The 23,842-nt window shown below is 35.4% G+C and overlaps 1 protein-coding gene across 2 annotated transcripts in view; it reads right to left on the minus strand.

The window, feature by feature from the left end:
• The window catches only part of PLCL2 (phospholipase C like 2), a 109,801-nt gene that overhangs the window by 27,071 nt on the left and 58,888 nt on the right, over window positions 1-23,842 (minus strand). The window contains exons 2-4 of one of the 2 annotated variants that reach the window (XM_026842051.1): window positions 20,361-22,847; window positions 16,729-16,932; window positions 595-670 (exon numbers count right to left, since the gene is read on the minus strand). In XM_026842051.1, coding sequence (XP_026697852.1) covers window positions 595-670; window positions 16,729-16,932; window positions 20,361-22,847 — 2,767 coding nt within the window. Of the gene's footprint in view, window positions 1-594; window positions 671-13,541; window positions 13,630-16,728; window positions 16,933-20,360; window positions 22,848-23,842 lie in introns of those variants that run through there. The other variant, XM_026842052.1, reaches the window with a different exon arrangement.

Here is a 23,842-nt window from a genome sequence, read left to right on the forward strand (position 1 = left end):
AGAAGATACATGTAACTGTCTGCAAAACCAGTTTTATTCTGAATAGATGAAACAGTAACATATCAGCAGAACCAGAGAGTATCCACCCAATAGACCTAGAGAAATGCAGGGACTATGTATCTGAACTACTGTCACATGATTATCAGAAGGCAAGGTACTTCACCAAAGCTCTTGAAGACATTAAGCCTACCATGACAAAAGAGGAAAAGTTCTCATGTAGTAAAAGAGATAGGAGCAAATGGTTAAAAGATTTCATTGTGCAGGAAGATCATTCACTTTCTTTCCTGTAATCTTATGCTTGCATTTGTGGAAATGACTATATTGACAAGCTACTGTCCATACATAAAATGCTCATAATTTCCAAAGACAAGCTGTAATTCTACGGATATTTTATTTCTATGATTTGAAATGTCCTTTTCACTGTTATTGTACATGCCTAAATTACAATATCTTGTTTGGTTTGGTGGTTTGTTGTTGTTTTGGGGTAGGGTTTTTTGCTACAGTTGAATAAATAAACTCAATCAAAAAGTTTGGGAAATAGAGAAAAATGCGGTAAATTTTTTACAACATTTTTAAAAAACATCTTGTACTTACCTGCTTTCTGACACTGTACTATCTTCTCATATAAGCTATCTGTATTTTCAACTAGAGTCCTGATGGTCTGAATCATCTGTAGAGAAAATAAATTAAAATATACACAAATATCAGTAAAACTGAATTTTTACTGAAAATTTTTGATCAGTAAAATATGCTTAAATTTGAACTCAAATCAAAAATCTAATATTTGTGGTTAACATAATGAATACATTCATTTTCCTGGTCATGACCAGGCAGAGAAGTGCTCTAAATGTGGTGGTGTAAAGACATAAAGAAATATGATGGTTTTGGGCTGGGATCTGTGAACACTGAAGTAAAATGCCTACTCCATAATTCACTGCCTATCAAAGCAAGTGGAAATTATACAACTATTTACCAGGTCATTTACTTTTGGTGGCTTGGATGAGATAACCTGGATGCAGGTTTCCTCTTCCTCACTCACTCCGACATTCAGGATGATGATCACTCACCACCCAGTGCTTCATTTTTCCTAGGGATCATCCCATTGCTTTTCCACATTTGTTCCTCTACATTTTCCCTTTCTGTGGCTTGACCTGTACGTATGTATGAAACAACACTCTATGGAGGAAAACAAATCACTCGAGGCTGGTACTGGAGGATAAGGAAAAATAAATTATACCTTTACCTGATCTTTCTAAACAAAAAGCCTTTCATGGAAGCCCAGCTGAAAGCACACTAATTAAGATGTAACTGTGCAGATTTTTCAGGCTAGAGTATGTATTGCGAAGTAATGACTTTGTTTCACACCTTACCCACTGACATCTCTGGTATCCACTCAAGCAGACAGATCTCTTGTCACTAAAACAATGACTGAAGTCTGACATGTTACTTATGTGGGTGTTCATGTCTTTTCCTCTGAAGACCAAAACTGCTGTTATGAGCAGGAATGTTCCATGTTACAGAAAAAAAAACAAACCAAAACTCTTTTCACCAGTCCTAAGACTTCTCCTCAGAGAAATAATACTTTAAGAGGCATGACTATAGTAGTCCTTCCTCACATGTATTAAAAGGGGCCTTCTCCAGACAAGTGACATTGAGCCTGTTTTTGTGAACATTGCTCTGAGGCATAAATCAATTTGGAGAAGCAGGCAAGTAAGCCTCAGATTTTTGATGATGGCAAGTGTGCAAGCAAGGAAGAACATATGCACAGATGTAAACTGCTCTACCGACTTCTATTATTTCTAGCTACACAAAAATCTGCTTTATGTAAATTACAAAGTTCAAAAATAATTCTAGTTCTCCTTCTATAACTACAGTTGAAAATTATAAAGAAAATTATGCAAAACCTGCAATTCCATGTTTTTGCTACATATAAACCATCTATGAACAAGCAACTTTAAAGTATGTGGAGGTTATTGTACTGGATAATTTAATTTAATCTTCACATCCTGATTAACCTGTACATAATCTCAAAGTATCTGTTTACCCTGATTTATACTGTTAGTTTAAAAAAAAAAATCAAATTATAATAAATGAGAAAAAAAATAACTTGATCAGGTTGCTAAACTGCAATACCCATTTTTAACCGTATTGTTCTTTGAATATAAGTATCACCATTCAAGCAAAAAATGCCTATAAATAGAATTGTCAATTAATAATTAGATGTAATAAATTGACGACAACTATTCTGAAGAGAAGCATAGCTAAATAAGATAATACTGTATTTCATTCAGGTAGGCTTCTATAGGGAGCATTGCAAACTGACTATTCCTGATGCGTCAAGGAGAAAGCTGCATTTCACTATGTTTCATTACTATTCGGTCTTTAAAACAGTATTCAGAAATTGAAATAAAGCCACTATAATTTTGCTTGAAAGTCAAGGTTTTTACCTGTTTCAATATGTGTCATGTAACACATTTGCTTCTGTAATACACTTAAGTGAAGAAAGTCAAAACACAATTGACTTGAATTACAAATATACTTCCAATAACTGATGTTATCTTGCTAACTAGCTGAAAGGATATTGTAAAGCATCCTCCACTGAGGTATTGAAAATCACCTCAAAAAATGAAATGTTGAGCATGTATGGCTCTTGCTTTGTTGGGATGCTAATATACAATAATAAAGGCTAATAAGAATCCTCTCACCCAAGAACCCTTTTGACTGGAGTTCACAGAAGAGAGAAACCAATTGTGCTGCCTGTTCAAGATGTTTGTTCTGGAGGAACTTTATGAAATACTGCAACTGCTCTATGTTAGTCTATTCTGTGTTCCTGACCCCATCTGTATAATAACCTAATTTCTAAGTCATCACAGTTATGTCCTTTTCAGACACAGAACATCTCTGTCTGCTCTGCTTCCTTCATACAATACATTCTACACGCACATCTGATAATGCAGAAATAGTAGAGAACAAGTTTTAACAGATTAGAAAACTTACTGAGACACTGCACTGATTTTCAGGTATGAGAATTCAAAGATTAATAAAAAATGCTTACATGACTGCTTATTTGTTTACCTTCTGTATTGACAAAGTAAGAAAGTTGCACTAGTTCTGCAGCTGAAAATAAATTAAACTAATGGCTGTATTATGGCTCTTTCATCACAACAAGGCTAACATTGAAGAAGAATTTATAATAATGTTATATTATTATATATTTTATAATTTATAATAAATTTCAGGTTTGGTATGGAAAGTTGCTTTGCCTAAATACTCTCAGATCAAAAGCAACACTCCCTTTGCAACTTTTGAAAAAAAATGTCAATGCATTTCATGTGACAGAAATCATTCTAATACCAATTTTTTTATTACATGGGCCAGTAACAGTTACTTTCTTTAACTTTGGACTGTAAAATACATACAAAGCTGTATTTAAGATTAACAGCACCACAAAGTAAAATTGTCTGAGCTATAATTCAGTGGTTGATTGCCACTACCATTCAATCAGTATTACGCTACACCCCAATTTTGTTGATGTCCTTCACTAAGGAAATAATTGAGCACTATACTGCATGCATGAGCAGCTTTCACCTTTTAGTTGTGTTTGATTAATAAATAGTATTAGTTCATTATAATTTCAGTCTTGTATTGCTCTTCACCACGCAGTCACCTTTTAATATGTATTCAGCTATTTGTTAAATGACTCTTAGGTAGTGTTTGAACATATAAATTCTTTCTGGTGTTCAAGAAAAAATTATAACATCACAAAAACATTCATGTAGATATTAACAGAGACTGAAAGACTTCTGGTAGACACAGCATATGGAATAACTGAGTACAAATGGTTGTATCTAAAAAGAAAATTAGCCTGATCCAAATGATACTTGTATGTATGCGTGCGTGTGGTATAAAAGCGAAGTAGAAAATTATGAGTCAGCAGGAGTTTCAGTGTGAAAACCAGTGTGACTGCAGCAGAATGAAATTCTCAATGCAGATTAACTGTGGAAATTGAGCAGAAAGAACAAGTAGAGTCAAGTATATATTAGACTAGTCTATACTGAACAAGCCAATCAATAAGCAGGTATTTGCCAACCACAGCCAACTTTGAGAATATTATTAGTGACAAAACTGGAAAGAGATATACAAACAAATTCTAATAGGGAACAACCAATTACCAGCTGATCATTAAAAATGTATTGCAAATTACCCATGCTATTCAAGAAAAAATCATACTATATAAAGCTTAATAGCTATACTTTCTAGCAAATTTTTTACGGTATAATTCCCATCTCTAACCTATGTTGATTTTTTCTGGAAGATTCAAAATAGCCAACAAATATATTTTAAATACAGAATGTGTAACATGCTGGAATTGTTTCAACTCTCCCTTAAATTCCTGCCTTCCCAACCCACCCCAATCTCGCTACATACTGGAGTATCTTCCCCCTGCTTTTTTTTTTTTCTTTTTCCAATGGAAAATGGGAAATGCAGAATGGTATGCTTTATGAGCCTTGAAGACATCACATTTTTGCAGAGGCCAGGCTGACAGCATGATCTATTTGTCAATAGATCATTTGTCTATTTGTTAGATCATGCAACCATTTTACCTAGTTATCAGAAAAACGGTGAGTATTTCTAATAAAAGGACAAATGTCAAGAAAGATGTAAAAAAATACTTACATAATTCTTATGGAGTTTTAGAAATAAACATTAAATTATCGGTACAGAGTTTTCAGTGAGGATTAGAGACCTGTATTATTATATATTGTCCCTGCCTTAAAAAGCATGATGACAATGGTTAGAAATCAAAACAATTCTTGCTTCAAACTGATGGAACTGTGTTGCTAACACTACCATTGACTACTTATGTGACTGTGTCTTCATAAACCAAATGGAAAAGTCATATACTTAAAAAATTTATCTATCCTCTTTCTCAATAAAACAGAAGTCTCTCATTAAGACAGACAGTTACAGAAAATTTTTAAAATAATATACATGCCTAGACTACCCTTTAGGCTTATTTTTTATATTGCAAAGCTCTGTTAAGTCTTTCCTTGTTCTTTTATGAAAGAGAAAAGTTCTATGAACACTTTGTATGTCTATGCACGTATATAAGTGCTCACATGCCTGTATTTGAGACTAGCATGTATTTCTAGGCTCACAAAAACAGGTCTTCTGGTAGAAGACAGAACACTCTGTTTATGCCCACAATTTAGGGAACAGATGTAAATTGAACTCAACCCTAAATGTTTTTAACATCACATTTAATAAAGAACACAGACCTTGTGAAAAAAGCTTTAAAAAATCCCAGGATTTATTAATTCCCCTGTATGTGGAACTGGTTGGTAGCACACCAAGAGACATCACCTGCATTTTAAAATGGAAAAAACAGCCAATGATAAACTGTGTCTGGCTGATGAAACTCAAGAGAGAGAAAATACCTTCACTGACAGAGTTGCAGCACCAAGGATGAACTTTGTTTTTAACAAGTAATGCACACTACACGCTTACATTTTGAAATCTGTGAATATGTGTTGCCAATACCGTTAGACATAAATTCCAACCGTAAAATTGAAACCATACTTACAGTAGGTATAAACTAAATCTTTATTAAAATGGCTCACTCCACAAAATTGCTGCTCACATTCTCCTCTCGTCTCAAATCTCAGAATATTAGATATACATCTGAAACCACAAACTACACCATTTCTGAAAACAGTTTAGTATTCAGTGGACAAACTGCTCTTAACAGTAGTAATAAAAATATAATTTGCATTTTCCAGACATTTTATTAAATCCAGAATAGTACTAATAGCACCAACAGCAAATAGCACTTCATAAAAAAGGAAACCAAACACAGGGCATCCCAAACTACAATATATAAACTGCTAATGGAATCTGCACCATTTCAAAAGATGTGTGTGACCTGCAGAGGGTCAGAAGTTACTACCATTGCCCCAGGCAATAACAGGAATGAAAGGAACTCTGGTAGGGACAGCACATAAACACTCCTTAAGAACGATTATATGTACTGGGAACTCAAACAAAATATGGTCAGTTCTAATTAAATATATGTATAAACTGTATCCAGTAAGTCCAGTATTTCATGTCAATGCACCAGAAGGCATTTTTGTTGTGGCACTGGAACAAGCAACAGAATTGTTCATAGTCCTGTTAGTGACAACTGCCATGGTCAGCTTGCTTTGAAGTTGCATAAAGATTGTTTTGAACCATATATACTTTGATTTTCTGCTGGAGAAAAATGGTGCTAAAGCAGTAAGGAAGGAAATGACTAGAAAATCAGATTCTAAACTTGTATTAAACCTCAGAACTCAAATTATTCTAACAGTTTGGACAACACACTGAAAGCATACTGAAATGTCCAACTTTTAACCAGCACCACCATTAACAACAGAAGTGGACTTCTAAAAAGTAGGTGACTCATGTTCATGTTACTAAGCTCAGTTCAAAAGTCAGTAAGCAGCGATAAAAACCATACACCTACCACCCTCGAGACTGCTAGGACTACTAGATCAGTGTTACTCGGTCTTCAAGAGTAAAAAGTCCTCAAGTCCAAATAGGGGTGATATACAGCAAAGAAAGATGTTGAAGTGATTGCAAAAAAGCATCTTTAACAAAAGAGACAATATACTTTTCTCTGTCCCAGGTTCAAGTTACATTCTTCCAAAAGACTTCTTAGCAGAGCTTTAAAATATCTGAAGAATACCTCGCTAAGTTGAGTGGAAAAGATAACTGAAAAAAGATAGCTGAACAGTTTTCAGAGATTACAACTATGTGCTGACTACTACTGACAAGACAAGAAAAAACCTGCAAAGATCCCAGCAGAAAAGTTTATTATTTTTCTTTTAAAGTTTTTCTTCAAATGCCAGAGAAATATTCAAAATTAACACAAAAAGACCAGAGACAGTTCAACAATTAATTCATGTTACGTAAACAAGCTGTTGATTTTGCAACAGATATGTTGAGTCTTGCTTAATGACAATTTCACCTAACACTGAGACATTTATGTGAGATGTACCCACGAATCCCAAGGGGGCAGACTGATATCACTGCAAGGCAATTCTCAGTTATCTCTGACAGGTGATGGCAATCAGAGGATGTTCCTGAGGACCAGAAGAAAACAAATTTCACTCCTATCTACAAGAGTAAGAAGGAGGACCAAGGAACTACAGGCCAGTCAGGCTCACTTCAATCCCTGGGAAGGCAGTGGAGTAAATCCTCTTGGAAACCATTTCCAAAGACACGAAGGACAAGAAGGTGACTGGAGAAAGTGAACGTGGATTTACAAAGGGGAAATGAGGCTTAACCAGCCTGACAGCCTTCTACAGTGAGGTGACCGTCTTGACAGAGGAGGAGAAAGCAGCAGGTGCTCTTTATTTTGACTTTACTGAGGCTTTCAACACTGTAACATCCTCACAGACAAACTAAGGAAGTAAATAGAGGCCAGGTGAGCAGGCAGTGAGGTGGGCTGAAAACTAGCTGACCAACCAGGCTCAAAGCGTTGCAATCAGCAGCATGGAGTCCACCTAGGGGACAGTAACTAGTAACTAACTTGATACTGGCACTACTACTGTTTAAACATTTTCGTTTATCACCTGGATGATGGGGCAAAGTGCATCCTCACCAAGTTGACAGAAGATACAAAACTTGGAGGAGGTTGGAAACAGCAGGCAGTTGTGCTGCTACTCAGACGGATTTTGACCAACTGGGTAAGCAGGCTGACGGGAACCCCATGAAAAGGGTTCAGCAAAGGGAAGTGCCGAGTCCCGTACCTGGAGAGGAATGACCACATGCACGCCCCAGTGCAGGTTGGAGGCTGAGTGGCTGGAAAGCAGCTTCAGAGAAAAGGACCTGGGTGTCCTGGTGGACCAGAAGTTGCGGCAAGGTCACACCTGCAGTGCTGCATACAGGTCTGGACTCCCAAGTACGAGAGACACACAGACGTATTGGTGAGGGTCCAGCAAGGGCCACAGAGATGAATCATGAATGGACTGGAGCATCTTTCACATGAAGAGAGACTGAGAGAGCTGGGACTGTTCAGCCTGGATCAGAGAAGGCTCAGCGGGGATCTTGGGTGGTCAAACACCAGAAGAGCTTGCCCAGAGAGGTTGTGGAGTCTCCATCCTTGGGGATATCAATACCCAACTGGACACAGACTTGTGCAACCTGCTCTATCTAATCCTGCTTTGAGACGTGTTTTCCAACCTCAATGCTTCTATGTAAACAAGGATGTCCAAACTTGAAATTGTTTCTCCAACTCTGCAAGGAAATAAATTTAGCACAGAAAGAGAGTCACTGAGTTTGTAAGGGACCTCAGAAGGTCATTTGGCCCAATACTCCCTGCTCAAGCAGGGCCAACTAGAGTAGGTTGCCCAGGACCATGTCCACGTGGCTACTGAGTACCTCCAAAAGTGGAGACCACACAAACTCTCTGGGCAACCTGTCCCCACACTCAGTCACCCCCACAGTCAAAAAGTGACAGAGAAACAGAGACAGAGCCTCCTGTTTCATTTTGTGCCTCTTCTCCTGTTCCTCGGCACCACTGAGAAGAGCCTGGCTCTGTCCTCTTTGCACCCTCCCTTCAGGCACTTATATACATTGACGAGATTCCCCGCTCAGACCTTCTCTTCTCCAGACTGAACAGTCCCAGCTCTCTCAGCCTCTCCTCAGAGGAGAGATGCTTCAATCCCTTTATCACTTAGTGGCTCTTTGTAGGACTCTCTCCAGTATATCCATGTCTCTTTTGTACTGGGGAGCCCAGAACTGGAAACAGAACTCTAGGTGTGGCCCCACCAGTGCTGAGCAGAGGGGAAAGATCACTTCCCTCGACCGTAACATATATCATATATTATGATATCATTAAGTATTATGTTTCCCTTTAGACTTTAGAACACTGTCCTCTTCTGAAACAAATGCAGAGGAAATTTCCATTATGCTTCCTGAACTCACTGGCATATTATGATATAATCATAACGCTGTAACTAATTGACAGTGGCAGTTTATCTCCATAAGTGGGAGAAACAGAGGAACAGCCTCATAGTTTCACTTTTTCAGCTTTCCTTTTCTCTCTCACCTCTTTTTGAGATGTCTTATATTCTAGGAAACACATACATGGAACAGGTTTCTTTTGTCTTCAGAAAGAAGCAAGCTAAGATCATGCTATGATGCAGTGCAGGAGCATAAGAGATGAAATCCTCTTATAAAAACTACTTTTTGTAGGCCCAAGAGAAAATAGGACATCCTCTGTTCTTAATTCTGCAGTATCCAAAATGAATTAGATTCCTCACAGTTCAAGAAAATTTACCATTACCAAAGGAACAAACAGTCCACAAATTCTCCATTAAAAGGTCTTATATTCTTTCTTGAGTAAAGTATTTGAGAAAGACTAAGTTGAAGAAAGAGTAAATAAAATAATCAGTAGCTCTCTTCTAAACTATGGCCACAATGACATTAAATCCTTTTAAATCCAAGTCATTTCTCCTTTCCTGACACTCAGACTGTTACAGCAAAATGATATTTCATCATTTCTAAACTAAAGCTGATAGAATGAAAACACTACATAAAAAGTGGACAATAAGGAAGCACATATATGTGAAAGGAAAATATCCTATATCTGTAAAGAGAAGGAGAAATTTATCAACCTTGTGAAAAAATTAATAGGCAGTGTTATTTTTAAAACTAAAACTGTCAGTAACAGTTCCAATAACCACATTTTTTTCACATAGGAGCAAAAAGACAAACAGAAGATTAAGAAATTATTGAGAAAGGAAAAGATAACTACTACTGGAAATATGGAGTACATTTAAGAGAAGCAGCTATGCACCTGACATATTCTTATGCTCTTCCATAAACATTCCATTGGACTACATTAGAAACAGGACAGTAAGATAGATTAACTCCTCTTCCTAAATAGTCATACCATTTTATGCTCATGAATACTGTGAGTCAGTCATTAGCCATAATGGGATTAGTGAGAGGATACAAAAAGCTTCACCGTTCATGCTCTTAACAAAAAAATTAAGAAATTTTAACATCCCAGAAGCATCAAGTTGTCATTATCAGAGCTCTTCAACCAATGTAAACCAGCTCATACTTTACAACAATTGGCACTGGAATCTTAAATACCCAAAATTAGATGTTTGTTTCTGCCCTTGTGGACTGAAAACCCAACATAAACTGAGGTTATCATCTGCAGCTCTGTTTTTGGAATCATAATTGCAGCCTTCAGTTTAGAATTACTGTCCTGTTACAAAACAGGAAAATAAAAGCTGATAATAAGCAACATAACCCTTTTTGAAGAAACTGCTCAAGCTACTCACTATATTTCCATCAATACTTTGTTTTCTATCACTTTCTGTGACAGACTAACAATGAGTAACTATTTAAATTCATATCAGAAACCAGGATCTACAATTATTATAATTTACTAAACATTGCAAAAAACATTACCTGGCCTATTTGCAATACTAAACTGCACTGAATTATGTGTTTTCCCTTAGATCTCTTCATCACTGAACTGTATACATTTATTACCTAAATAAAGACACTTCTAACTCTGCAGAGACTTGATAATGAAAGTAAACACACTGTAAAAAGCCAGAGACAGTAACGGAAATAATGAGACAGTGTGTGTTACCAGGATTCAAATATTGTATTTATATTGCCAACTCTGAAACATATTGTTTTAACACACACTGTAACAGTCCACCACTGAGACTGAGTTTAAACTCTAAGCACCCATATACCTCACACCTTGATGATCTTTGCAAATCTTGGTGCATCATTATGTCATAAATCTTCCAGACTACTTAGCTATTTTAGCTAGATCAAAGTTTTTGGAGCTATACCTATTATATCTAATCCACTTACTGGAAGAACATACCCTAATGCAAAAATCAACACAAGTAACTGTCTTTAACATCTCTTTTCCTGTTGGAACACCAGGTTAAGTTCAACATTTACTCCAGCTATTAGAGAAAAGCTAAGATTTTTAAAAGCTAAAAATTTATTAGTAACTTCATTTCAGAATGAGCATTTGAAAAGGGACTTTGTCAAATGCTTTTGGAAAATCCAACCAGACTAATCTTCCGTGTCTACATGCTTCTTGACTTCAAAGAACTCCAAGAGATTAATGAGCCCTTCACTTTATAAAAGCTGTATTGACTCTTCCCTAACACGACATGTTTCCCCATGTTTCCTCTAATTCTCTTCTTCAAAACAGTTTCTACCCATTTTCACAGTACAGCTGTCAGCCTGTCTGATCTGTAATTTCATGATCTTCCCTGGAAACCTCTTAAAACACTGGCACCACAGTAACAACTTTGATAGTCAGTTTTAAGTGAGAGGATACACACAACAATTAGCAGTTTGGATATATCAACTCTTGAGATTTTTCAGAACCCTTGAATGAATATCACCTCTTGCTGGTAATTTTTCTCAGTCATTTTGCCTTTCCTGGGTAGTATCTTCTATTGGCATTTCAGTTAGGGATGGATTCTGCAGTAAGTCCTTCACAGATAAGTGTTTCATGTGAATCCTTAATCTCCACAAGTAAACAGATGCAAAAACTGATTTAGTGTTGTGGTTTTCTTTCTTTTCCTGGGGCTTTCCTTTATACTTGGATCAACTAGTAGTCATACACACTTTTTGACAGGCTTCCTGTTTCTGGTGTTTTCAGAAAATAAGTTACTATTATTTTTAAGTCTGTGCAGGTTGTTCCTGCAATTCTTCAATGTCGGCTTTCTTGTATTTTTTATCTAACCATAGCAGGGTTAAATACCTATCCTATCTTCCTCATTTGCAGGTGACTTCAGGTTTTTGGAAGATGTCATCTTCTTTTGAACAGTACTTCCTCCTTTTTGTCCTTCTCAAGTGTTTTTTGATAAGTGGTACATATTTACTTCAAGTCCTGTGTGTCGTATCTTTAGAGTGTCTATGATGTCTGTCCTTTTGAATACTTCACTTAACTTCTTGTTTTAACAAGGCTCCTTATTTTTATGTAACTATGCTCAGGTAAAAAAGCAAGGAATAATAGCTTTTCAATCTTCTGTGCAAGGCCTAAATTTTTTGTTTTATAAGCCAGATGATAACAAGAGTTAAATTGTAACATGGGACACCCTGGAGGTGGACTCCAGAAGACCCATGGGCTCAAGAACAAAATTCTGAACCACTCAGGAAACAGAACACAGCTAACACAGTCTATGACAGTCATGTATTTCTCAGAAAAGGTACCAGATGGAAAAATCCAGATTTACTTCAAGTACACAAAGCAGACAGCGGTCAGATGTTATCACATGATTTAAAAACACCAGAGATCCAAAGATTGAGTTTGATTACAGGAGACTGCTGACCATCTTGAACTCAGCCTTCTCTGCCACAATCAGAAACTTGAGTATTTAGATCAAAAGAAAGTTATGAAAGAGTTAAAGTAACGTTTTAGGAGATAAACTGGTAATTACCAGCACTGGATCTAGTATTTTTTGATTACCCCAAAAGTTTGCAACCTTGAAGGGTGATTTGTGGAACAAAGGTTTCTCAATCAAGTAACTCTGACACATTAGTAAGCTGAGATGAAGTAGAAAAGTCTTCAGCTACTTGTTCTCTCAAGTTACAATTCTATAACCACCACAGAATGACGGAAAACCCTCTTACCGTATTTGCAAAGTAACCATAACCAAGGACCTACATCAACAACAAGGTAACTAATACAGATTTTATGAGCTAAGCATAACTCAAAACAGATCTGCTAATAACATGAAGTTAATTTCCACGTGATTGCATATGAAATCTGCTCTAGAGTCAGTAGTTGAAATGATCCAACAATAAGATAAACAGATTTAAGCTTACTATAGAGCTACTTATCACCAATCATATGGTGTCTTACAGTTAACTAGCTTTGCTGTATTTTAATACCTCTCATTTTTATCATCTCACAACCCCCCCCATCAATAAACACAGCCCTATTCTTAAGCCTATCACTAGAGTGTATATACAAAATCAATTAATCTTATTTGATTTCATTTGAATCAAATACAGACCTCCTATACTGTAGTCTGAAGACATGTTGAATTAAAAAAACAAACACACCACCAGAAACTGTGAAAAAATGGATCCAGCAGCATTATCTAATTAGGATTTAATAACATTTAATCCTAATTATTGTAGCAACATTACTTTATCTTCTTGCACACAGGTATAGTTCTCTGCCTTTTCTGTGTTAGCTTTCTTCTTAGAAGCAAATGCCTGCTTTCACCTCTGTCTTCATCAGATGGGACACTTTGATCCTCCACTAAGGGCAGACAGAGACAGTCAAGTTCTCAACAATATCTGGCTTCATTTGTATGGTCCTCTAGCATACCTTTGCAGTGTATTATACTCATCACTGAATAATGCTGCAGACTTAGGATGAGATTATTTTTTTTCTCTTGCCATAGAATAACTTTTTAAGGTTTACTTACTCTTTATCTTAAATGTTATAAGACATTTAAAAATAAACATGCAATGGTGTGGAAGAGGCACTTGCCTTAACTCCAAGCTTCAGTCTGCAGCACTGATCAGTGATGGGTGTGATGACACCAACAGAGTGCATGCTGAAGTATCACATAAAGGAAGCTGAAGTTCATGAATGAGAAGGAAAAATAAAACATTGTTAAACAGTGAAAAGGTGTTAGGGTGAAAAATACTCAGGAGCATGAAGAAAAATAGAAAAATACACAGCTTAAAATTCTGTCTTTCTCAAAAATTCCTAGTTCTATTTGGTTTTTACTATTCTGAAAAGACACCCAGCTCCTATAACATGGATAAAAGCAAAAGATCCTTTTATTTCCTGGGTAAACTTCTGGTTCCAATAATGCTGGTAACAAATTACTCATTAAATTCAAACCCACAATATTTTAACCCATGAATAGTACTAGCCTTTATCAGTTATACCTCCTCCATTAATGTAGCAGTGAATGGTAACAGTTTAAGCAAGCATTATGTGTTATTTTGTTTACATGTAAAAAAACCCAAGTATCTAGTGATATGCTAATTAATTTATCATTTGCCTCACTGTTTCTTTAAAAAATATATGTACCTGTGCTACGCTGAAGATATTCTCACCTTTCAATGTGCCCCTGCAGCACTGCACTCTTTTCTAATTATTTCAATGCAGACTGAATTGTCCCACTGTAAAGATCTTACATCCTTTCTCACTTTACAGAGCAATGATGAGTCCTTCAAAGCGCTCCCAATGTAAACAAATTCTGAATAATTAAAAATTTTGGCTAAATATTGCTATGTATGCTTATTATCATTTTATAAAAAGGAAAGTATTTCTGACAAGTAAGAATCCCTTCATTAGCCAAAAACATTGTGTTCCTGAAACAGCAGTACTTTGAGATATCATTATGCGTGCTACATTAAGAATGCACACAGGGGAATGACAGCCTATGCATTTATGGTACTAACGAAGGATTATTTAATAAACATCTAACTCTGTTATCAACATGATTTCATACTTACAGTACTTGACACACTGGAAGAACATAGTTATATATTTTTGAACTATACTGAGGCCTAAGCCAGCAGAAAATGAAGAGAAATAATCATCTGACAGTACATGTACCCTTTCTTAATTCTGGATAAGGCTTCTCATTATTAAGCTGAATTTTACACCCACCTGTTAATCAATCATGTCAAAAAAATCCCCAAGTCAAAACCAACCACTGAGATAAAATGTGTCATTTTGAGGGGTCACTGTATTAATTTACACCAAAGACACACAAAAAGAACACTATCAATGACAGTATCAGATTCTAAACATCTGCCACTATAGCAAATATCAATATGTGAGCTAAATAGCTTCACATCTCTTCTCCTCTCCTCGAGGAAAGGATGGTATGGACATCTCCCACTGTTTCACAGTGTGATTTCAGAAACAAGAGCTGTCAGTATGGCTCCCATGGCTGATTTCATTTTGTAGCATACCCTAGAGATTTTAATTGCTTAAAACCTGTTGTCAAACTGGATGGTGTACTGGCAAGACCAAAGTTTCACAAATTGAAACACATCTCATTATTTTAATTTGTAAGTTTTACTCGATGAAAATCATCTTGATTTTTACTTATCTTCAATATCATTTAGAGCTAGAAGCACTACCATACTCCGTCTTTGCTTGAAATTCAGTCTTTATCCTTTAAGGAAGAGGAGATATAAAAATGCTTTGAACATGCCACTTAATAAATATGCTATTATTCTTCCATATGCAAATAAAGTATAGATTTTTAAAGTACACAAATATTCAAATCATGTGTAGACTACAAGATGCGGGGGAAAACATGTATGTGTGAGACAAAGAGAAAAACAAACTTGGATTGTAAAGATTTCTGGAGTCATGAGTCACCTCTAAGTGATGTTCAAACAAAAATTTTAGTCCAGACTTACAAAAAGATTAAGTATCTGGAATAGCTTAATAACTAACAAGCAGCATCACCATATCAGAACAAACTGCAGGTAAAGACATCTCCATCAACAAGACAGAACTCCATTACGTAAGTGTTACAGGTGTAATCCCAACAATCAAGCTTGTTAGCATCCTAATTACAGTGATATCCGATAAGCTGCCACTAAGAGGACATACCACCATCTCCTTCTAACTGTGCTACCATTCCAATCAAATTCTGTTGCGTTTACATCATCACTGAACTACATAAAATCTACCTAAATTGTTAATTGTCAATGAGAGATTTTTGGACTTTGGTAGAGAATTATTCTAAAGCTATTTTTTCCTTAGAAAGCAGTTTAAAAGATATATATGAAACTGGGCTACTGGTTTCTTTTCCTCCATTTTCTTTCTTTAAATAGTAAGAACTGTTTCTAAAGCAGTGACTTGATCCTGCCAGGTAAGATTTCTCATTAGTGCACAAAATTAATGTAAAATTATCTTAGTAAGTTTACTTACTGTCAGATGATATATCAAATTTAAAAAATCATTAATAAATAAAAGCTCAATTACTGTGTGCCAGATTACTTCAGTGAAAGTAAGGAGGACATCTCAAAGGCAGATGTAAATCAGTATTTCTCAGTATATTAGTTCTTCCTTCCTTCTTGCAAAATGTTTAATTTCCAGTCTCTAAAGACACAATTTACATACTTACTGAAGTATAAGGGCTGAAGTTAACATTATAGCTGCTTATAGATGTAAAATTGCCTAATCAAATGAGATCTATAAGAAAGACACAGCAAAACAAGAGGAAAAGCATGTATAGAATTTGCCACTTCAAGGTGCTTATAAAACTACAATTCCTAAAAGCAGTTCTTGACATTTTCTATTCTGTGTTGAGTCAAAGCCGAAAGTTCCACAAACTGGAAAATGTAAAGTAGCAAATTAAAGTAAGAGGTTTATAGATATGCAAAAAGTTTCAAGTTACTGCAAAACAGATAAATTAATACATCCTCTTCAGGCTAAATCCTCTTGATTATAATCACTTTGCCTTCTCAAGTGTACAAACACTTACGTATTTGCATGCAGTACATTAATCTATGTTTTACTCAGTATGAAAACACTATCAGTTGCTGTACATTCATGGGAATAAGTTTCAAGTACATGTAATGAAGCATGAAATAGGAAGTCACAGGTTAAAATGACCTTTCAAAACAGGCATGGTACTGTACATTATAAAAAGAAAGTCTTTCAAATAGCATATAAAATAACCACAAAGGACTACTCACCATGTCATATGCTGTTACAATCTTTTTCAAGACCTCTGGAACAATCCCTTGGAGCTCCATAGTCGGATACTGATCATTGAGATTCACTACTACCAAGGGTGTATTATCAGGCCCAACCAAGCGCATAGACACTGCCAAAATGCACTGCATAAGATTTGCTACAGGAGAGAGGCCACATAATTCTTTGAATGAAACTACTGCATTCTGCAAAAAGGAAAAAAAGAGTTTCCTTTACAGTTAAATATGAATTTTAATGTCTCATTCTTTCAGGATAAAATACTTCACTGTTATAGATGAGCTACAATGTGGAATTACCACAGATTTTCCCTGAAAAACTAGCAGTTTACCGAATCAACCAGTATTACACATATATTTTACCAAAAATATTAAAAATTAAAACAGAATTCAATACTTGCCACAGGGAAAAAAAAAATCTATCTAGGACAAGTATATCTGGTTTCTCATCACTACCAAAATTAACCATAAAATAAATGAATTCTAAAGCATATTGGTTATATATTTTGAAAAAATCTACAAGACATTTCAAAGTAATTTTAAAAATGCCACCAAGAGAAACAAAATATTAGGTGCTGAATGTCCCAAATAAGCAAAGTAAAGCTGAAGGAGGTATTCAGCCCATTTGTAACTTTAAACATACCTGAACTACAGTCCAGACGTGCTGTGGATCTGCTGGCTCCCATTTGGTGTGATTCACAAATCCAGCACTCCACTATCGATGTCATTCCTATCACAGAATCACACTTAATTGAATTTTTAAGGTACTTAAGATAAATACCAATTTTGTACCTTTCCCTAAAATTTATTATAGTTGTATTTTATATCCAAAATGGTAGAATATAAAACCATACATTTAAACTTGAAGTAATAGAAATACAGTGTGACTCCAAGTAGCCACTGAAATTCCATATTCTCAGCACTGTAATGAATTTAGGATTTTTGTACCAAGTGGGAGCTGGTGATCTATGGCAGGTCTGGAGTTTGTGTTCCTGTAGGAAACAAAAACAAAAAAAACATGGTATATTTAAGTTACAAATGTGCTCAGTACTCCTTTCTCTCATGTCTTATCCAATCAGGGTATCTGACACAGATTTTCATTTTAACCAAAACCACCTTCCATCTTGTGGGCACAGTAAGACTCATTTGTGGACAAACTTCTTAGAGAGACATAATGCCAACCTTAATGCAAACAAGAATCAAACATGAAATATTTGCTGTCCCTTTATGGGACAAAATACCCAAAGTAGACTTCAAAATATGTATATATAGCATATTCACACCAAAATATGTGAATACTAAATTACATCTACTACAGTCACTTACAGTGTACTTTAAGCAAATATTTAGTAGCATCTAGTAATGTCCAGGAAACAAACTACTTTTGTTAACTGTACTACACCTTAGTGACACAATAATTACATAGCTGAAAAGACAGACCCTGGGAAGACCATTCACAGAGATTTTGTTTGAGATAAACATCATGGGAAGCCATTATGAACAACAATGCTACAGAGACGTTAATGGGGACCCAGGGAACATATATATATTAACTAATGGCAAGGAAGACAGAACTATGGCTATAACTCTTGCCTTTGGACTTCCAACACTATATCCAGACACCATCCCTCATACTGTCAAGCAGTTTAAACATGCAATATCACATCCAGTTTAATCACTCAAGTTATACTTTTATCAATGATTAATATGTAAAAATTTATGACATCAACTTTTGTCACAGTAATGAAGTACCTAACAAGGAAGAAAAAAGGCTAGTTATTTGTATTCAGATTTACAGAAACCATTAAACTCACTGCTGCACACTTTCTTTTTTTCTATTCTTCTATCTTACATTTTAAAAAAATAAAACTTTGCTCTTTATAATCTGGCCTGTGTGGACATTATTTCTGTATCATAAAAATGGTAATGCTTTATAACACAAAATTTAAGTAATATAGAAATTAAACAAAACTCCCAATCCCGGACACAAATTGATATTTGAGTGCTTTGTTTGCTCTTATTAGCTGTAAAACCTTAGTTACGCAGAGTTTAAATTGTGCACATTACATAATCTGTCAGTAAAGCTACGCAAAACTAATATTCCCTCATGTACCTAAAATATCTTCTTGATAGCACTTTGAGAGATGATAATGATGAATTTAGTTGATAAGACAACTTTGAAACTGAAAGAATATATAAAATACCTCTTAAATATCTCATGTTCAAAGAAACCATACTGTAGAGCCTGTTTTCAATTATATCATTTCTGGAAAATACTGCAGCACGCACAGTAAAGAGTTTAAAGTAGCTACAAAAATCTGTATGTTTTCACTGTTTCCTCAAATTTTAGGTTCAGCTCTTCATTGAAAGATATCTTAAAATACAAAATCCTTTATATGATAGAATTCTAACCCTCAGGTTTAAATACAGGTAAAGTTCACTTTATATGTAGCCCATAATGTGAAACACAAGTCAAAATAACTTCCCCATATTTTTTTATAGTCTTTTGGTATAGCAATTTTGTATACAAAGTGCAATGGGAGAGCTTCATAATGCTGTACTCATTTCTTCTTTCATCTTAAAAAAAAAAATCTTTTAAAACTGTATTACTATTAAAATCTCTTCAAGATAAGATTATTCACGAAGAAAATTTAACTATACTGATGTGCCTTTAAAATCCAGAATCTAGTCTCAGACATTTCCTTTAATCAGTTTCCCCTCAACATTACATAAGAGGATTTAATAGGTCACAATTTGAAATTACTATGTTTAACTTTACTGATCACTGCTAGTATTCCATTACAAGTTTATAGATAGTTAAAAGCTTTATTAAATAAAACATGACTTTACAACTCACTTTAATCTATGTCTGTAAGCGTTTATTTACCTGGAATCTTTATTGGAATCTCCAAACAATACATTTTTGAAGTGGGATCTCTTGGCTTCCACAAAAACAAGCATCTCGGCCTGTACTTTCTCCTGAAATTCAATGTGTTTACCACATACGACCTTTAAAGTAAGGTAATTTCTTCTAAAGGATGCCTTCTAATACCTTAGCGCTTAGATGTATACCTTCCATGTATTTCTAACAAATTGTTGCTAGGAAGAATCATGAAAAGCAAATGGTCTTTCTGAAAGTACTGCCTTCTATCTGGGAATGAGGAAAAAATAAAACCTCGGTGAAACTATGCTAAACATACTTTCATGTACACGAGTTTTCTAATAAGCAGTAAATTCTCCTTTTCCAATCAGTTCTATCTTCCTCCTGTGTTTCTATTTACCTTAATTTTCTGAAACTAAAATATTGCCATACTTTCCTCTAGCATATATCTAACATTCCGTCAAAGATGCAGGATGAGTCAACAGGCTTAAGTTCTAACACTGGCATCATATTTACAGTTCACATTCAACAAAATATGCATATGCATCCAAGGTTACCTCAGTAGACAAAATCACCTCAAAGACTGCTCTGACACAATTAATTTTTAAAGCTGTTCAGCAATGGACTCAAATCATGTAACTTACAAAATGCAGCAAGACTCTTAAAAATATATTCCATATACATCATAATACAAAAATACACATAATATCTGATAAATTCTTTGTATAAACTGTACCTGCATATTTTCTCTCAAATCCGTGGCATCCCGAATGGGTTGGAGAGCATTCTTGAACACTTCATCTACTGTTTTAATCCATAATGTTCTCATAGAAGCATATTCCCTTGATTTCTTGCCCTTCCTCACAGAGAGGCCCCGCTTATGAGGTTTCCCACCACCCCTTCGATTAGTAATGGCCACATGCACAAACAAGGAAGCATGTGCTAAAATTTCACCAGTTAAAGACTGCAGAGGAACGTGCCGATAACCAGTCTGTAGACACTCAAAGGGAATAGTGTATTGCCCGATAAACTCATCCCCAATGTAATCATCATCCAGTACTACAAAACGCACCATAGCTAGTTCTGGTAAATTTATTTGAAATTCAAAGCTTTCATCAAAAATTGGATTATCCCCATTCTGATGCATAGTTTTCGTCCTTTGCTCTGCACAGTCAGCAGGGATTCCATGTATTTCAACATAGACATAAGGATCCACAACATCACCTTTGGCACCTGATCCTTTGGGTTTAGGAAAGTTTTGCCCACTAATGATTTTAATATGAAGCAGCTGAGGTGAAACTCCAGGCACAGTGTCTTTCGTATTTGCGCTAAAGAAGGATACTTCTTCTCTCATGATAGCAGGACGAAGGACATAGCCACAGTTTCCATTTTGTCGAAACCAACCAATGTTAAGATCCATCATTAAGCCAGGTGTTTGAAAGTTCATTGCTACTATCTGACAGCCACATTTCCAAAAGTCCTGGGGATTCATATTACTAGAGTCAATCCTCATAGGACTAGGGAAAACTCTCGCAAGAAAACGTTTGTTATAATTTACAAAGTCTCCTGGGTTTTCATTGGCGTATTTGCTAGCAAGCACTTCATTAAACGAGCACACTTCCCAGTACTTCTGGAGCTGAAATGAAACTTGAAACTCTTTGAACTGAACTGATTTACATATGCTTACCAACTCAGAGAGTTCTTTGCAGAGCTGAAATCGTTTCCCCATCATTGAGTTCTGCTGTTCTATCCCTTCTTTCCCCACTCTCTGTGACATTTCTGCTCCTTCATCTTCATCTGTAACATCCCCCTCTAGTCCAGAACAATTAGAGGAAAGCTTCTTTGCTTTAATTAGTATTTTCCCTTTAAGCGATTCCGGTGATGGAAGATAAGACTCTTCAATGTTTGGAGACTGCGTATGTAGTTTGTCCCCCAAAATTTTCTTCATGTGTTGTACCATCACTTTCTGCTGCTTAATAGAACAATGATTTTCTAAACACAAAATAAGAGGGTATTCTGAAGCAAAAAATGCATACTTGTTAATAATGTCAATCACACTACGGAAGACAATCTGTGATGTCATTGTATGCCCTGTATAAATCACAGGCTCATTATCTGGACCATCCCATACATCCAGTTCAACACTTCGACAACCCATTTTAAGAGCACGAATGTAACCTGTGATGTCAGAAGGGCCTCGAAACTGATCCTCTATCAAGTATGTATTATGAGATGAATTTATAAAATAATGAGACAAAGGTTGTTTCATATCTTGACAAACTTTTTTATGTTCTGGATCAAATATGTGGCAGTCTGGTGAAGTAAGGTAATTCGTAAACCCATCTATAGAAAGACAACCCTTATCCTGGCCCTCTTTGGCTGGCTCGTATTTCTGAATAATTTCAAGGCTTATTTGTTCTGTGACATGTGCCATACCCTGTTCTGCTTCTAAAAACATCATGAGGTCCTTGGTATCTAGGAATTCTTTATTGCTTGAAAACTGAACCAACAGGAAATAGATTTCAGGTCTGGTACAAAGCTCATGAAAAACTTCAATAAACTCTTCTTTTGTTACTTCCGTACCAGTTTTTTCCTTGGATCTATGTAACTCCTTGAATTTTAGTTCTATTTTATTAGTTTTTAGACCAGGATTTAAGTCTTTTATAAACTGTACAGCATTACACAAGGGTATATGTCCCAAATTATCTACGTCTGATTCACTGAACATTTGTGAAAGCCATGAAGTCCGCATATTATCTTGAGTACTTTCTATCATATCTAGAGTATGTTTTCCATAAGAAATCAGGTATCTTAAGCCAGTAACCCAAATATTTGCAATGTCTGCTGAGTTAGCAACAAGATCTAGTGACTCATAGTTTTCTCCGTATATAATTGAAAACGCACAGTCTTCTGATATCTGGTCATATATTCCATTGCTGCGAAAAATATCTGTATTTTTTCCTGTTCTTACTTCTTTGATTGATTTAATATCAATCTTTGCTTTTTCAGAATCCTTTTTTGAAGGTTCCCAGCGTAGAGACTGCATATCTGCATCTAAAAGAAAGTATCGATGATACACCCTGGAGTTCGATCGAATCTTTTTGAGCTCAGAGCCTTCAACCATCGCATTTATACAGTCACTTGCACTGCTGATCTTTTTCTCAGTTGGCATACTGCTAAACGACACAGTCTTTTTTCGTTCTCGCTTTTGTTTTGTACCATCCTAGTAAACAACGAGGAGGAAAAAGAAAACATGTATTAGTATGATTTTGCTCAAGATTGAAATAGGTTTCAATTTAAAGCTGAAAGTTCATATGGTAGTTCAAAAAGGTCTAACATCTGTGCAATGACCAGTATGATGGAAATTCTTATTGCAATCATGACAAATTAAAATACTAATAATGGCTTAATATCTGGTCTTGTCTGTAAGTAATCTTCCAGGGTTTCTTTTTTTCCTTTCTATTTTGTACAAACACAAAATTAACTAAAGCAAGTTCTGAATGCTAATGAAATAATACAAGAAAAAATAATGTAATTTACCTGCCTGTTTGCTGTTTGTATTAAAGTGAAATCACTAACAGATGACTTAAAGTACAATCAACTTGACAACAAAGAACTGAATTCAAGAAACCTGTGTGCTTTCATTATCTGAATTTTCTGAGATTGAAAAAATGCTGTGTTTTGTTTTATAAAAGCATCATGTGTCTTGAAAAGCTAACTTTTAGTCTGAAATAATACTTACATGAAATAATCTTTATATGTTAGATACCCTGTTGAGAAGTGTTCTTATATTCCAACACAGCTCAAAAAATTACTTTTCCAGCTTTATAAAAAAAGAATGTTGATTTTTCCTCTCATATTTTTCCATTTGAAGTGTGTTCCAGTGCAAATCAGCATTGCTTATATGGCAGAAAGGAGACTGAAAGAAAAGTTTTAACGACTGCTACACTGAACAGATGTTCAAATAAAAACCATCCATTACAGAATGCATTTCCAGTTCAGGGCATATGTGCTGTATGTTTAATTTCATTAAATTAAAAATGCAGAATTCTGCTTTTGTAATTTAATTTGTAAGCATCCGAAAAGGCTTTCATTGAAAACAATTACTAGTAAAGTAGGCAGACTTAGTATTTGCTGTTCTGTGTTTGAGAAAATTAATCAACCATACGATTCTTGCACCTTTAATGACAACAGAATTTGCTTTACACAAGTTCTTAA

The sequence above is a fragment of the Athene cunicularia genome, assembly GCF_003259725.1.
Source record: "Athene cunicularia isolate RWA chromosome 2 unlocalized genomic scaffold, athCun1 chr2_part1, whole genome shotgun sequence".
Classification (NCBI taxonomy): domain Eukaryota; kingdom Metazoa; phylum Chordata; class Aves; order Strigiformes; family Strigidae; genus Athene; species Athene cunicularia.